This window comes from Cervus canadensis, chromosome 1, assembly GCF_019320065.1.
Source record: "Cervus canadensis isolate Bull #8, Minnesota chromosome 1, ASM1932006v1, whole genome shotgun sequence".
NCBI lineage: Eukaryota > Metazoa > Chordata > Mammalia > Artiodactyla > Cervidae > Cervus > Cervus canadensis.
Window position 1 is genome coordinate 10911645 of NC_057386.1, and position 16054 is coordinate 10927698.

Genomic DNA, 16054 nt, shown 5'->3' on the forward strand with positions numbered 1-16054 from the left:
ATTCATTCATGAGGTCTAGTACTTTTCTAGTGGCATCTTTTGGGCTTTCTACGTACAATTATCTGTGAACAGTGAAAGCTTTACTTCTTCCTTTCCAATTTGATTCCTTTTATTTATTTTTCTTCTCTGATTGCTATGCTTATGACTTCCAATGCATGTTGGATAAAAGTGATAAGAGTGGGCATCCTTGTCTTGTTCCTGATCTTAGAGAAAATGTTTTCAACTTTTCGCTATTGAGTATGATGTTGGCTGATGTTGGTTTGTCATATATGGCCTTTATTATGTTGAGGCATTTGCCTTCTATCCTCACTCTCTGGAGTTGTCTTTTTTATTACAAATGGATGTTGGATTTTGTCAAAAGATTTTTATGCATCTATATAGATGATCATATGGTTTTTATTCTTCAATTCCTTAATGTGGTGTATCACATTGATTGATTTGCTGATATTGAAAAATCTTGCATAACTGAGTTAGATTCCACTTGATCATGATATAAGATCCTTTTAAAAGTTTGCTTGATTCAGTTTGCTAATATTTTGTTGAGGATTTTTACATGTATGTTCATCAGTACTATTGGTCTGTAGTTTTCTTTTTTGTGATGTGTTTATCCAGTTTTGGTATCAGAGTGATACTGGCCTCATAGAATGAGTTCAGAAGTGTCTTTTCCTTTGCAATTTTTTGGAATAATTTGATAAGGATAGGTATTAACCCTGGGCTTAGTACCTGCCTCTAACAAACAGAGCCAAGTCCTGGAGTCTGGGATTCCAGAGCTGGTGTCACACCATTAGTGATTGGAGGTGGCGGTGGGGGATAGCCTGACACAGTTGGGTCCAGGGTCCAGGGTGTTCTGAAACTTGTGTTAGTCTGCTAGTGGGCACGGCTGGGGCCCAGATGATTCCAGGGCAGTGTCTGGCCTGCTGATGGGCAAGCTGTATCTGCAGGCTGTGGGATTGTGATTTTCTTGTGTCTGGTGCCTGCCCACTGGTGGGTGGAGCTGAGTTCTGGGCCCTCTGGTGGGCAGGGCTGTGTCCAAGGGAGGCTGAGGGCTCAGGAGATCTTTAGGCATCTGGTCTGCCCTGATGGGGCTGTGTTCCCACCCAATTATTTGCTTGGCCTGAGGTGTCTCCGCTCTGGCACCTATACAGGCTCTTGGGTAGGGCCAGGTCTTGGCCCTGATGAGCTAGAGGGAGGATCCCACACAATGGTGCTTGCCAGCATTAGCATCCATGTGGTAGAAGGAGCTCTGAAGAATGGCTGTCGCCAGTGTATATGTCCCCAAGGTAAGCCACTCCTCAACCCCCCACCCTCCCTGCATCTCCAAGAGGCTCCCCAAGATGAGCAAGTAGGTCTGGCCCAGGCTCCTATCAAATTACTGCTTTTGCCCTGGGTCCCGGAGCATGAGAGATTTTGTGCACACCATTTGAGTGAAGTCTCTTTTCCCCACAGTCCTGTGGGGCTCCCAAAATTAAGCCCTGCCAGCTCTCAAGGCCAATGGCTCTGGGGGCTCATTTTCCTGGTTCAGGACCCCTGGGCTGAGGAGCCTGATGCAGGGCTCAGAACTCTCACTCCTGTGGGAGAATCTCTACATTGTAGTTATTCACCAGTTTGTGGATTGCCTACCCAGGGATATGGGACTTGACTTTATCAAGGATCTGCCCTTTCTACTAGTCTCAGTGTGGTTCCTTCTTTATGTCTTTAATTGTAGAAGATCTTTTCTGGTAGGTTCTGATCTTTTTCATCAGTGGCTATTCTGAAAATACCTATTATTTTGATGTGCTTGAAGGTTTGAGGGAGGACAAGAAGGACCCTGAAAGGATAGTTAGCATTGAAGAAAAATCTGCTGAGGGCAGATCCCATGGCTGCTGGCCCAATGGTGGGGCAGGGAGCAGAGGTGCCCTGTGTGAGCTAGGGTCTTGGAACAAGTACATCAGGCATCCTGCAGAGAGGGCCTTGCTGGTCCCCACAGATTGGTCCTGGGATCCAGGGTGAGTCCAAAGAGACTAAAGAGACTACGTGGTCCCACCCTGTCTTCCTATGCTAGGGAAAATTAAGGCCTTGGAAACCACTGTTCATCTCCTTGAGTGAGTCTCAGGAAATGCCAAGTGTGCTTCATGAGAAAACCACGAAATGAAATGATTTTCAGTTTTTAAGGATCAGACTGTTCAGTTCAGTTCAGTTGTTCAGTCGTGTCCGACTCTTTGCCACCCCATGGACTGCATGCAGCATGCCAGGCTTTAGAAACAATCAGACTGTTAGAAACAATTTATTTGAACATCAGGAGAAGAGGGAGGCTCTGCTACCATGGGGAAGGGCATCTTGGGAATCCAAGGCCACAGGAACTCACCACGTGCATCACATATGAGTGTGTGAGAACCTGCAGGGTCAGGGATGACGATGGAGCAGTGAAGTTCGGAGGAAGAGCAGACCTAGTCAGAGGGTCATGGGCTCAGATCGGCACTAGGTCCTCTTCAAGGGGGTGGCCTCCCTGGTGCTGACCTCTGCAGATGAATTCTGAACCTATAGATAGTGTGGAAAGACAGGGGATTTGCAGTCTGAGTGTCCACCCTGCCACTCACGAGCTCAGCAGGTCACTCAGCCTCCCCACTGGCTCCTCATCAGGGTAGCCATTGGGATGACAGGAGATAAAGCATAGGAATGAGTCAGGCACAGAGCGTGATGCCCAGTGCAGATGCCAATGGCCCCTGGAGGCTGGCAGCACTGCCAGGGCACCTCCAGAGGTGGAGCACAGAGACTCCTGAGGGCCTGGGCCCTTGGCAAAGCCAGCTAATGAGCCTGAGGCCAGGCGCGCACCACCGGCTGTGAATGGGAGAGAATCTCCTAGTGAGGGTTCGGGGTGGGAGGGAGGCAGTTTTGCTAAGGTCAAGGCAGCAGTTCCGGTTGACTCCAGCCCCTAGAGGGACCCTTGTTGGCTGGGCTGAGTGTTCCAGTCTCTTCTACAGGGCATCTGGTTTCTACAAAGAAGCCAACTCCTGAGCTCAGAACCACAGGCCTTCCAAAGAGTTCCAGAACCTTTCTAACTTCCCCACAGCCACCGCTTTTCTTCCCTATTTCCTGTTTCCAGTGAGCAGTTAACTCCACAGAGCCAGGTGGCTTTGTACTCCTTGAAGGTCTGCAGAGAGGGGGCTCCTGGGCACAGGCCGATTCGCTGGGAACCTTGCAGCGAGCAGACAAGGAGATAGAGGAGGCTGGAACTCCTTGAACTGTGCTGCTCCTACCCGGGTTGGGGGGGGTGGCCACAGCTGATGCACAAGCCCCAGCTTCCTAGAGCAAGGACACTCTAGGGATTGATCTATACTCTGCTGCCCTTGGGGGGCTTCTGGGGTGGAAGGAGTGTGCCCCTAGAGCAGGTCAGCCAGGTGGTGCAGGACAGACATAAAGGTTGAGCCCTAGGAAACATGGGGGCTGTCTCCATGTGTGCAAACAGATGGATAGAAGCTGCAGCTCAATATAAGGAACTGGGCACAACAGAAAAGAAATATGAAAGATAGAAAAGAAAAAAGAAAAACTCCCAGCTGGAGCTGTTTGAAAGTGGGCCAGACTGTCTCTATGGATAGTGAGTTCCCTATCATTGGAAGTGTGTAAGCTGAGAACATTTTCGTGCATCTGATGGGCTGTTGCCATCAATGGCTTTGGAGACACTCTCCAGCTTTGAAATCCCAAGCCCGTGTCCCTCTGCTCCAGGCTCCCACTTGCTGTCTCCCTGTAAAGCTGCTGTTCTCTGCTCCACAGCCCCTAAATTCAGTCCTTGGTGTGCCAAGATCAGGTGTGAGAAGTGGGGAAAGTAATTTGTTTCTGATGATAGTAAAAATACCGAAGTTTTGAATGAACACTTTCATAGAAATTAGAAATGTAAGAGTGATGTTATTACAGACATAACTATGCACTTGCGGGAGCGGGAGGCAAAGAGGTGGTGTGTCGGCTGGAGCTGTGGGAACTGAGTACAACCCTGGGCCCGGCCACATGTGTGCAGCCTTCAGGTGGACACTGCCCACCAAGGGCAACTAACAGGCCCAGGGTCTTCAGCCTGGCAGGGGTTTCTCTCTCCCAACTGGGGTTCCTACTGCAGGGTCAACAGGGTGAGTGGTCAACTGCTCTGAGGCCAAACCCCCTCCATCCATACTACTCCAGGCAATGGGCAGCTCACTTACACCCCACCAAACTCCAGATCCTGAGTCCTGGCCAGGCCCCATCTGTTAACTCAGCATGTGTGTGTGTGTGTGTGTGTGTGTGTGTGGAGTGTGTGTGCATGCACAGGCATGTGTGTTGGGGCATGGGGGAGACCAATCAACCAGGCAGGCTATTTTGACTCCTGCTCATTGCTTTTATCCCACAGAAGGGAACAGCTCCACAGCTCCATGTCCATCCAGTGGCTAGCTTGGTCCATGAGGGGCCAGGGAACTGAGTTCTTTTCAGTGCCCAGGGTTCCCACATCACCCATCTTCTTGTTATGTGAACCTGGGGGTGCTGTCTTGCTTGAGTGCAAGGAAACAGCCCGGGAACCCTAAGGATGGGTCAGCAGGGATGTGGCAAAGGAGAACTGGGCTGCTTGGAAGGACAAGCCCAGGCCACCTGGGACCTGTAGCCAGGTGTGCAGTGGGCAGTGCATCAGCTCAGGAGGGAGCAGGGCTGCAGATGAGGTGAGGAACGGGCAGATGCTCTGAAATCCAGGCCCCAATGTGGTCTCTACACATTGCAGAATCACTTCACCGCTCTCTGCCTTGGTGTCGGCTGCACCTGTGAACTGGGCTGGCCTCCCTCCCCACCCCTGATGTCCACTATCACCAAGTGGCTGTGGGATTTTTGAGGGGCACAGGACAATGGGCAGGCAGGCATATCCTGGGAGGGCCTCTGAGGTCTCCCAGTAGGTTGAGGTGACATTTGCAAGCTTGAGGAAAGAAGAGATATTCCAAGGAGACCACAGTCTTTCTTCACTCTTTACTGTGTAAAAATAAACTCAACAATTCATGTCATTTCAGCAAGAAAATGAAAAAAAAGCAAGAATACCAGTAGAAATAGTGCATTTCCAGAACTGCTGATGGGAGGTGGCAGGTCCCATGGTTTTGACCCATTAGATACCCAAAAGGCTGCGGATCATATGAAAAATGTACAGCTTTGGTTAGCAAATAATGAAAAAGTAAGATACATCAATTCTCTTTCCTATTATACAGTATATACAATGTAACAATATCAACCAGAGGGGGTTTGCTTTGTCATTGTTGATTTTTTTTTTTTTTGGCAAATAAGACAAAATTGGGACTCTAAGTATTGGGCTTTTTTTTTCTCCTCAATGACTTGTTCCCTTTCAACAAATGGCACTTAAGTCCACTGTACATGGAAGTGATACATTTCCCATCATTAGTTGAATAAATTTACACACTGTGTTTTAAGAGATGAAACCATGACTGCTTTAAGCCACGTTTTGGTTGCCATAAGATTACAAAGGATACCATCTTCTTAATGTTCACAATTCAGAACCCTAGTTTCTTCTATCAGGGTTGGAACTGACCATCAAGTCCTCTACTCATTCCATTTGACAAGTCAGCTCTGAGACAAAGGGACCACCATCAAGGACCAGAGCACATCCAGTCCCCAACATGTCTTTGAGAACAGGTGGACCCTCTCATTGGAACAACTGTGACCCTCATGCCAGCCTCTCCCTTCCCCTTCACTCCCACAAGACACCCCCTTGGTCTCAGGTCCCAGGGCTGGTGACAAAGTGATCTTTGCAGTCTTAGAAAATAAACTGTGAATCTACAAAAGGAACAGAAAGCATACAAAATGTATCTCTTTCTTCCAAAATACATGCTTTCAGTTCTACATTTTGGCGGAGCCTGAAAAGTATTTTCAAGGGAAATATAGGTTGAGTTAATTTATAGGTTTGTCCTTTTCTTTCATAAAAATACTCTTGTTTGGTAATAAACTTTTTCTTCTAGAGTAAGAGAAATAATACTGTGTTATCAAAAGCAAGAAGGCTTACGATTCAAGTGGGCTCTAAGCCCCCGAGGGCCCGGAGAGCCTCTGTCAGTAGCTCTGCTGCCTCGGACACCCAGGGAGCTGTGGGACACCAGCTCGGCAAAAGCAAACACTGTCTCAACAGTGCTTTTTTATCTCCTTATTTTATAAAATGGCTTACCTGAGATAGGCATGTATTATTCAGTGCAAGAGGGAACATCAATCAGATTAAGGAGTAGATGGAAACTATGTGGATTAGATTTGTGGCTGTGTCATCTACCTTTCTCGGGGCTGGCGAAGTGCCAAGTGTTAACACAGTGAGGGAGCCAGGGGCTTGGCACAGGCTCCAGTTGGGGCGGGGGAGGGAGTTAAACATCAGCTTCTGTCCCTGGCACCGTGGGTGCATCAGGGGAGGGGTGAGGAGGGTGAACAGGTCGGGGAGGGGAGGCCAAAGGGACACAGGTGTGCTCTGCCCACCTTTAGTTAGGGCAGAGGATGGCTTGTGGTCCTGAACGGACAGCTCCCACCACGCCCACTGAGGCAGAAGGTGGTCTGGGGTCCGGTAGATCGCTAGATCGGCAGGGGCTGGTGGGAGGTGCCGAAGGAGAGCACCTAGCACACTCTGGGCCTTGCCTACAGCTCCGAGATGGCTGAAGTGAGGGGTGGCGCTGATCTGGTCTAGAAGGGGATTCCAAGCTCTCGCTCTCTCCCAATCACGGGCGATGTTAGGCTTGTTCTCAACCTACACGTTAAAAATACTTCTTGGTGTGTTTGGGGAGTGGGGAGGGGGAGAGGGACTCCGTCTCTCCCGTGACCTCCTCCGACACCCTTGGCTTGCTTACCCAGCCATTTTCAATAGCTACATGGATGGTCACAGAACAAGGGGTGGCATTGGGCACACAACACAGAACCAGAGAAGTTCATGCATGCAGGGGACACACACCAGAATGAGGAAGCAAGGGACACACCGCCCCGAGGAACATGCAAACAGAGAAGACCCCTGCAGATCCACAGATGCCACAGCTGGACGGGCTCTGACAAAGCACAATGGTCTCAGAAAAAAGCCACTGTTGAATCACAACACGCAGCCCGGCGCCTGGACCGCACCCTCGGCACGAGAGTGATGCATTGCAGAACGGTGACTGGGTACCGTGCAGACACCCACGCAGACACCAACACAGAAACACCAACACAGACACACACAGATGCACTAGATTTCCGACACAACACGGACCTGCGTTTAAGGAGACAGGTGCCTCTGGAAAAAACAGAAGACAGAACACCTGCTCCTGCTGAAGAAATGTCTGCAGCTGTAGATGAGCCAGGCAGTGCAGTAGAATTTCTAGAAAGACTTGCCAGCCTTTTGCTAATTAGACTCTTGGTGATAGAGTCCAGGTGGCCCTTGGGTGTGCGACCCCCAGATGGTGCAACAAAGCAGGGAGCTCACCCTCCCCTGGGCGTGATCTGTCTAAGCGCTCTTCTTCTCTCTCTCATTCAACACACACACACACGCACGCACACACACACACATACACTTTTCTCCCCACCTTGGAAGGACTAGAAGGAGACGCACACATTAGTTTTTCATGGGGAGAAAAAATGTCAAAGCTTCTGGACACTGATTGGGTGTCAATGTCACCAGTTGGTGACGGGTTGGGGGCTGCATCAGAACTTGAGCTCTATAAGATGGGGAGTGGGTTTCAGGCCCCAGCCTGGCCATGCCTAGCTCTCCATGGAGAGGTCTCTGGGCTTGCCTCAGCCTGGGTAAAGAATATGGCTGTCAGAGTTACCATGGACCTGGCCCATTGACTGGCTGTGGCCTTATGTGGCTGGGTCTCAATCAGAGTGTGGCTTTCCTGGTCTAAAAGGTCTGTTCTCCAGCTGACCCATTGAAGCCTCAGGTCGTCCACTGCCAGAGGCCAAGGGGAACGGTTCAGAGGTCCTGGCTTCCCGGGCAATGGGTGGGATGCTCCTCTCTTGGGGTCACCAGCTGGCCGCTGGAGGGGAGTTTGAGGAGGTGGGAAGGGTGAGGGCCACAGATGGGATCCTGGGCCAGTGCTGGCTACGCTGGGTGTGCAGGCCAGCCTCCCAGGCCCAGTGCTGTCCTCAGAAGTCAACAGCAGGATGCCTGGCTCCTGAGGCTGGTGCCACCTCCTCTGCCCCCTCCCAGCATGTGGTGCCATCGCAGGACACGGTCTGCCTTCAACCTTTCAGAGAGAATTTACTTCTACGACAAAATACAAATTCTCCTTGGAGAGGTCCCTAGCCTTTAACAAAGCGCTAAAAGATATTTATTCTATCAATATAGAGATATGTCGCTCTGAAAAAGGTTTGCAAACAAAGATGAATGCATGGCAGGAGAAGTTGTACCAGCCCCAAGGCACACAGGCGGCCACCAAAGTTGGCAAGTACAGAGATTAGACCAGTCATGAGACGTCCCAAAGCCACAGAGAAAGAAGAAAAGGAATACCTCATTTTAAAAGAGAAGGCCTCCCCCGAGAGACAGATCCTTGTAGACACACACACACAGTCACACTCACACACAGGTCCTCTCACCTACGTGTGCATTTTTCAAAATGTCTCAGCCGCCAGTGTTGGTGGTGAACGGGGCATGCCTGAGAAACAGCGCGGGCTCCTAGAGAGAAGTGGGGACACCTGCGACAGATGGGAGCCGGGCCTGCTTCACGTGCACGAGGACGAAACCAGGCTGTGTGCGTGTGCGCATGTGCGAGGACGATGGCCTTGAGTCATTCCTGGGGGAAAGGGAGAGAAGAAGAGATGACGGATCATCACCGCACAAGCAGGGGCAGGCGGGCGGGGGCTGGGGACCCGGGGACCCGGAGGCTCAGCCCAGCCCCAGGCCTCAGTTGATCTGGCGACAGGCTTCGAATGTCCACTTGGTGGCTCCGCCGTAGATCTCGATGTGGGACTCAGCCCAGGCGATGACGTTGCCGGAAAGGGCCTTGGTGCTGCAGGTGGCCAGGTTGTACACCTCCCCTGGGGTCAGCTTGCGGTCCCAGATGTTGAAATGGGCCAGCTCGCCCACAAACGCTTGGGTGGCATCAAACCCGCCACCCAGAGTGTCCTTCAGAGAAAAGCAGAGGGTGAGGGTGGAGGGGGTCAGAGTGGTGGGTGCCTATCAGGAGGGCCTCCCTAGCGGGTATGGTTCTCACGCCCACCTCTGGGCACATCTGTCTCAGCATCAGTCCCTCCCCTGCAGGGAGCTCAGGAACAGCAGTGATGCTGGCCTCCTCTGCCCTAGATGCAGAGTTTCTCCTGGGGGCACCTGAGAGGTGCCCACTGAGGAAGGGTGTCAGTTGGGTCCATGGACAACTGTAGGAGCAGGGCCTGGGGGCCTCCCCTACACTCCCTGCCTTTCCCCAAGAAACTCTAATGTCACTCTTTGCCAGCCATAGCCGCCCAACGAGAACAGAAGGCCTGGGGCTCTCCTGCCTGCCTTTCCCTCCTGGGTGCCCAATGGGAGACAAACCACTTCCAGGAAATAAATTATGCATCACTAAGTGCACGATTGGCTTTCCCATGCCAAACAGCATTGCTGCAGTTGTTGAGAGCCTGGAGACAGAGCCCCCTCCTGCCTGCCTTTCCTGAAAGCACCCACTCAGAGCGGGGACTTTGCCCAAACTGCTGCATCACTTGCTTCCACGGCTACTTCTCAGGGGGAACCACTTCCCTCTCCAGCTCCCTCCCACTTCGCTTCCTGCTGCCTCTCTCCTCTCTCCCCTCCCTCCCGACACCCTCACTCTCCTTTCTCTGGCCTAGTCTCAGGTTCTGGGGTTCCTCCCCCTGCAGCCCGAACCACCACCACCTCCCCTCCCTTCCCCCCACAGCCTGTACCTGCTCCTGGCCCAGCACCAGCACGCCTTGTGGCTTGATGGGGTGATAAGGTGCCAGGTTCTCGCCGTTGCCGCCCTGGGTACCATCCTGGTAGGCTTCCCAGACCCCGTCCCGGGTGGTCCAGGTGATACAGATGTGGTGCCACTTGCCGTCATTGATTACAAAGGGCAGCTTAGCCACCTGGGCAGGAGAACAACATACAGGACATCATGGGAATGCGCACCATCAGGATCAATGATCGTCACTAGTTACTAGTTCAACTAGTCATAGGTATTTACAGTAAACATCAAAAGCTGTTACTGAGTTCTTGCAGCACCTGCCCCTCGGGACTGTCAGGCCCATCCATTGTTGGAGCACAGAATCACAAAGGAAATGGGACGCTTTGTCCAGATCAATCTGAATATGCAATCTCCTCACTCCTACTCACCCTCCTCCCTCTAGGCCAGTCCACAAAACCTGCCCTCTGATGAGCCACCCCTGGGGGCTGACTTCACTGCTGCTTTCTGGGCCTCTCCTCTCTTCCAACGCTCCATCTCTAATTGCCAGATCCTCTGGGTCTAAAACCCGCCCAGCCTTTTTACAGAGACTCTGAAAGATGCCAGGGGAGATGGCACCATGCCTTTTAGCGCTCAGAGCAGCCCCTGACCTGGAATTTCACTCCCACTCTAACATTTCAGGCGGGGAGGCTGCTTCAGCTGACAAAAGAACCCTCACATCCTTTTAACTTGGAAACATGGGGCCCCAGAAAGGCACAGCCCTCTCTGGGCAAGGCATCAAGAGCAAAGGCTTGGACTCCAATTCTCAGTCCAGGTTTTAGACATTAACTACCAAAGCTGGCGTGGCGATGAGGGAGTTGGAGAGCTGACAGCTAATCCCACAGCTAGCAGGGGGCCAAGATGGAGATGGGTTCCCTGGAGGGAAAGGGTGCCCTCTACCAAGGGCTCATGCAGACCTGGCCTCCTCCCAGGGGCAGGGGACTAAGCAGGATTGATTTGGACTCTCTGGGAGCATCCTTACCACCACCCCCAGCATCTATGGTCTCCCAAATATGGAGGAGAAAAGTCAGCTCCAAGGCCAGCTGGGGGAGGAAGTCAGGGTTTGATCAGCTGGATGGATTGGCCTCTGGATCCTCCTCCTCCACCCCCACCTATGAGGCTTCTGTCTGGGAGGGTTCCAGCTTCCCCGTGTTCACAGAGAATAGCAAGGGTATACCTCCCCATTTCTCCCAGTCCTCACCCTGCCCCTCCGTCAGCCCTGCCTGGGGGGCTCTCCTCTCGGGGCCACAGTAACACCCGAGGCTGTGTATCTCATACCACCCAGACGTGCCCCGGCCACTGGCATGGACTGGGGCCCCGGAGGCCTCACCCTGCTGTCCTGCAAATCCAGAAGGAAGGGTGGGGGCTCTACCTTGTCATTGATGAGGATCTCCATGGGGTTGTTGCCCCACTCAATGAGGACCAGCTCATTGGCCTGGCCGGGCACGGCATAGGAGAAGGGCGTGCCCACCCCCGGCGCCGCACTAGACTTGAGCCACATGCACACTGTGAAGGCGTACATCTCCGGCAGGCTCTTCTTCACCTTGGCATACATGTAGTTGGTCCGCAGTGGGAATGTGAGCTGGAACTTATCTCCAGGGCGGTTGTCCTTCTGACCTGGAGAGGACGGGACACAGTACCGACACCTGCACCTTGACAAAGCTCCTGTCCCGGACTGAAGCAGGCTTGCCAACCCCCCTGCCCCCAACCAGGCTCTGTGATGCAGACAAAGCAGACTCCTCTCTGTTCTGTAGATGCTGAAAACGAAGCTCAGAGAGGTCAAGTACTTTGCCCCAGGGCACAGAGCCAGAATGAAAGAACTGGCCCACAGTCTCTGCACTCCAGGTCCGGCTCCCACATGGTGGCCCCGGTGGACAGGCTGGGATGGGGGAGCCCATATACAACGGGCTCTGAGTATCTGCACCTGAGCTGGGCAGCGAGCATGGGAAGGGAGTGGGTCAGGGCACACCCTGTAAAGCAATGCTTGCTCAAAGGTGCGGCTGCAGAGGAAGGGGGTCTCCTCACCAGGAAAGAGGCCAGCTCCCCTCAGAGTAGCCCCTCCGGGAGCCCAACCTGATTCCACGATGCTGGCTGCTGCTCAGAACAGGCCCCTGGGGCCCGTCACACTTCCCTCAAGGCCAGGACACACTGCAGCCCCTGGTCACTCATCTGACCCAGCCAATTCATCCCGAGGACTCAGGCTGTTTCCAGAATCCCATCCACCCCACAGGAAGGAGAGCTGTCCCCTCCGAGTCTCTTCAAGCAGCTCTGTCTGCCCCTGCAGAGAGGGCAGGACAGCAGGGAGCCTGAAGGTGGCCCTAGAGCCAGGTTCCCCTAAGGTGACTGCTTTGAGTACAATGCCAATCATTCTCAGGGCGAGCTTCCGGTGTGTTTCCTGAAAAATCACACTCCGGGCCCCATCGCCCCCCTTTATACCCAGCCACCAGCTCCCCGTCCATCGGCAGCATCTCCAGGGAATGCCTGTCTGCCCTCTCCCAAATCACACACACACTGTGGCTATGCCCGGGGCATGGTGCGTCTGATTCCAGTCAAAACATTCCAACCCAGCAGTGGGCATGGGCACCCGGCCCAGAGCCAGGCACACACACCCACCAGCTCCAGGGTGTCCACAGGGTGCTGCCAGGGAGCCTAGCACTAAACCGGCCCTCTAGGCCGAGAATTATTTCTAGAAGGCATCCTACTGGGTCAGCTACCCCACCCCCTTCCTCTAAGCCAGATGTCAGGGAACAGAGCAGGGCTGGCCATGTTCCCCTTCTGTCTCAGGCTGGCAGCCCCCTGCCCTTGGAGCAGATCTGGTCTCTCTCCAGGGGGTGCTCTTCATTTCCCCAATCTCCCCCTTCTTTCTCCCTCCTCCCTTCCCCAATCTGTTTTTCAGTTACATAACGTGCCTTAAGATGGCACTGTTTAAATCCATCCAGCACACTTTGCAGTCCGAGAAGGGTCACGTGGCCCTGCTCCCAGCCTCGCATCCCCCCCGCCTCCCCTTTTACAACCTTGTTTGATTTCTGCGACTTCAAGGCTGAGCCTCTCAAGCTCATCCGTGCGCCCAGGGCGAGACTGGGACTTGGGGTTGGCGACTTGAAACAGCGGGGCAGCATGCAAGATGCCTCAGCTTGGGTCATTCATAAGAGAAAACCACAGGAGTGTGCTCAGGGCTGGGGAGGGGGGGACCTGGAAATCCCTAAAGGACGTCAGGGGCACCATGGAACTGGGAGGAAGCCTGCTCAGGGCCCAGATCTGCCGTGGACCAGAAGGACCCAGCCGCAGCCCGTGCCCTGCTCTCTGCTGGGGATAGGGACTGGCTAGAGCCAGGGTTTCTTAGCCAGGGAGGACTTGGTCTAGCCATGGCTCTAGTGCACAGTTGCTGAAGATTAAACAGATCAGACTTGGAAAAATTCCTGTGAGTGTGTGAGTGTGGCGGGGGAGCAGGGAGGGAACCCCAGGCAATCCCTTTCTCACTCTGTTTCCCCAGATGTCCCAAGCCCAGGGCACCCCAGCCCTGCCAGGAACATCAGCTAGAGAACCTGAGGTAGAGATGGTGGAGGAGCTCAGGGCTTTTACACTCCCGACCTGAGCTATGCAGGAAGCCAGGGCCAGAGGCCGGGTCCCACTGGTCCAGGGAGCTGAGACAGGATGTAAGGACAGACCCCCCACCCCACCCCACGACCGCTACCTTTCTCGAGCTCGCTGATCCGCTGGTGCAGGGAAGTCAGGGCGCTTTCGATCTTGACTCTTTCCTCGGTGTCGTTTTTGGGGCCCCCTTTGCCCTCCTCCAGAGTGTTCACCCGAGACAGCACCTGCCTCTCCAGGTCATCGATCTTGCTCTGCAGCAGATCCTTGAGACTGTTGGTCTGGCTGGAGGAATTGAGCCGGCTGTACTGCTGCGGGGGTGCAAGGGCGGGGGGGAAACCATATCGTTACGCGTGGAGTAGGGACCGTGCCGGGAGGCCGGTGGCGCGGTCCCCTCAGGGCGACAGCGGGGGCAGCCTGTCAGGGAGCTCGGGCTAGTGCCCGTTCGCGGGGCCCGCAGGCTTGGGGAGGCCTCAGCCAGGCATCCGCACCCGGCCGAGACCCGGGTTGGGGGTGTCAGGTAGGGTTGGGAATGGAGGTGGGGGAGGGCAGAGGGGCGCGTGAGCCAGAGGGGAAACAGCGGCGCGCCCGGACCTCGAGGTTCTCCAGGCGGGTTTTGAGCGACTGCAAAGTTTGCCCGAGTTGGCTGAGCGTCTCAGCGGCCGGCGTCCGAGACAGGTCGCCCATGGTGTTCTTGCCCGAGCCGGGCTGCTTGCGGCCGCCTCCCGTCCGCGCCTCGCCCGCGCTCGCGTCCAGGGTGCTCTGGCTCTCGCAGCGACCCAGCTTGGTGGTCAGCTCGCGGATGGTCTCCTTTTGGCTCAGGATGGTCTCCTTCTGCTGCAACACGGTCTCTCGGAGCTGCAGCACATTGCTCCGGAGCTCCTCGGCGCCGCCGGCGGCCACGGACGCGGCGCACATGTCGGCGTCCACGGGCACCGAGGTGCAGATGAAGCGCGTCGGCCCGAAATCCTGGGCCCCGCTGCCCAAGAAGCAGAGGGCTAGCAGCGCACAGGTGCGAGCGGCGCGGCCGGCCGGCATGGCTGCGGGCGCTGGGACCTGGCGCTCCCGGCCCGGCTCGGCTCGGCTGGGGCTCCGCGGGCGGCCCGCGCTCTGGGCGCCGCGCTGCTGGCTGCTCCGCCGCGCAGTCCGCACCGCCGCGCTGTCCGGCCCCCACTGCCGCCTGCGCTGCGGAGCCCGCGCCTTTTATGCCACCGCGGGAGGGGCCTCGGCGCTGGCGACGTCAGCGGGGGAGGAATCCCGGTTTAATTGTCTGCGGCCCGGGCCCGCTGCGCGGCTGGGGTCTCAGGGGCGCGCAGCGGGGGAGACTACCCCCCAAGCCCCGGCCCCGCCGCATCTTTTGCACCATCCTCTGCCCGCCCGCCCCTGTCCCAGCCTGCGCCGCTTCCCCGAAGGCGCCGAGGGCGGAGGGAGCCGGGTGTGGAGAGTAGGGTGGGCCGGGACGCGGCCCCGGACTTCTGGATGGGCCACCTGCGTGCTGCTCCAGATCTCCGACGAGACTTGAGGCACACGGGAGGCCACGGCGGACCCGAGGGACAGAATTCGGCTCACCCCGCTGGGCTGAACACTCGCCGGGCCTCGACCGGGTCCCCAAGGACTCAAGTCGTCCACACCTGTGTGCCGGGTTGGGGGGGCGCCGGGAACAGAGCCTCGCTACCTCCCCCGTTCCAAAGCGGGGTCGCGGGGTCGCTCCAAGTTTCTTCAATGTCCGTATGGGATTGTAAAGATGCTACACAACCCGGGTCGCGGGGCTTCCCTATGACCTCGCTCTCGTCTCTTCTGCGCCCCCATCACCCCGGCTCCAGGCTTTGGAGACTGGCAACATCTCCCGGGAATGACAGCCGCCACATCGTCCTGGTGGGGCAGGCGGGCACTTCTCGGAGGCGTCCCTAGCGGATTAAGCCTTTCCTGCCAGCCGAGTGGGTCCGATTCCGGGCAGACGGCGCCACCGGGACTGGACGCTCCCTGCAGCCCCGGGGGGAGGCGCCGCACTTCCGAGGGGGCCCTGCAAGCGGACCCTTCAGCGCTCCCCGAGCGCCTTCCCACAGCGGAGATATGAGGACACGTGTGCGTGTCCGTGTGCTAGTTGGAATGCATCAGTGTGTCCATGTCTGCGTGTGTCCGCCTGTGTATTGGGCTTTCTGGATCCCATGCACTCCAGTTCTGCCCACTTCTCAGCGGGTGGCGAGGGGTCCCTGACTTCGGGAGGGGCGGCGTCACCCCTGAGGAGCTCCACACTATGCTACTTTACTCATAGTCACCCCACTCACCCACCCACACACTTGAGCCATTTTTTCTGGGCAGCGGTGCTGCGGGCTTGACTCCCAGTTTCCCGTCCGGTTTCCGGTGCCCGGTTCCCGGCTCTCGACTAGGACCTGAGCCCCTGCCGGTCAGAGCCAAAGGCGCCTCGGAAGCCGCCGCTCCAAGCTCCCCCTGTACAGAGGAGGCGCCAAGATTCCGGGATCCGACTGCAGGCGACAGGTCGAGTCAAAGAGACAGTCCCAATTGGGGCATCCCGGCGGACACCCCCGCCTCACACCCCGAGCCCTTCATTCGCCTCCTCTGGGCGCCGCGATGGCCCA

At 55.6% G+C, this 16054-nt stretch overlaps 1 protein-coding gene across 2 annotated transcripts; it reads right to left on the reverse strand.

The window, feature by feature from the left end:
* Positions 1–2395: 2395 nt before the first annotated feature.
* On the reverse strand, positions 2396–14626 carry NPTX1 (neuronal pentraxin 1). 2 transcript variants are annotated; one of them, XR_006268482.1, is made up of 6 exons: positions 14049–14626; positions 13558–13765; positions 11236–11480; positions 9829–10008; positions 8530–9058; positions 2396–2517 (listed from the first exon to the last, which is right to left on the reverse strand). XR_006268482.1 is itself a non-coding variant. In XM_043462825.1 (5 exons), the coding sequence occupies exons 1-5, from the start codon at positions 14490–14492 to the stop codon at positions 8837–8839; spliced, it is 1299 nt and encodes a 432-aa protein (XP_043318760.1). In that variant the 5' UTR covers positions 14493–14626; the 3' UTR covers positions 4942–8836. The 2 variants fall into 2 exon arrangements, 1 of the variants encoding a protein (XP_043318760.1); XM_043462825.1 differs by lacking the exon at positions 2396–2517 and having other exon boundaries at positions 4942–9058.
* Between the last annotated feature and the right edge of the window lie 1428 nt (positions 14627–16054).

What these genes read in the sequence shown, in the direction of transcription:
- NPTX1 (XM_043462825.1), bottom strand. Translation starts at nt 14,492, where the DNA reads ATGCCGGCCGGCCGCGCCGCTCGCACCTGTGCGCTGCTAGCCCTCTGC. An exon ending in CCCGCCTGGAGAACCTCGAG is followed by an intron (nt 13,766 to 14,048) that starts GTCCGGGCGCGC and finishes GCACCCCCGCAG; the next exon opens with CAGTACAGCCGGCTCAATTC. An exon ending in GATCAGCGAGCTCGAGAAAG is followed by an intron (nt 11,481 to 13,557) that starts GTAGCGGTCGTG and finishes CGTCCTCTCCAG; the next exon opens with GTCAGAAGGACAACCGCCCT.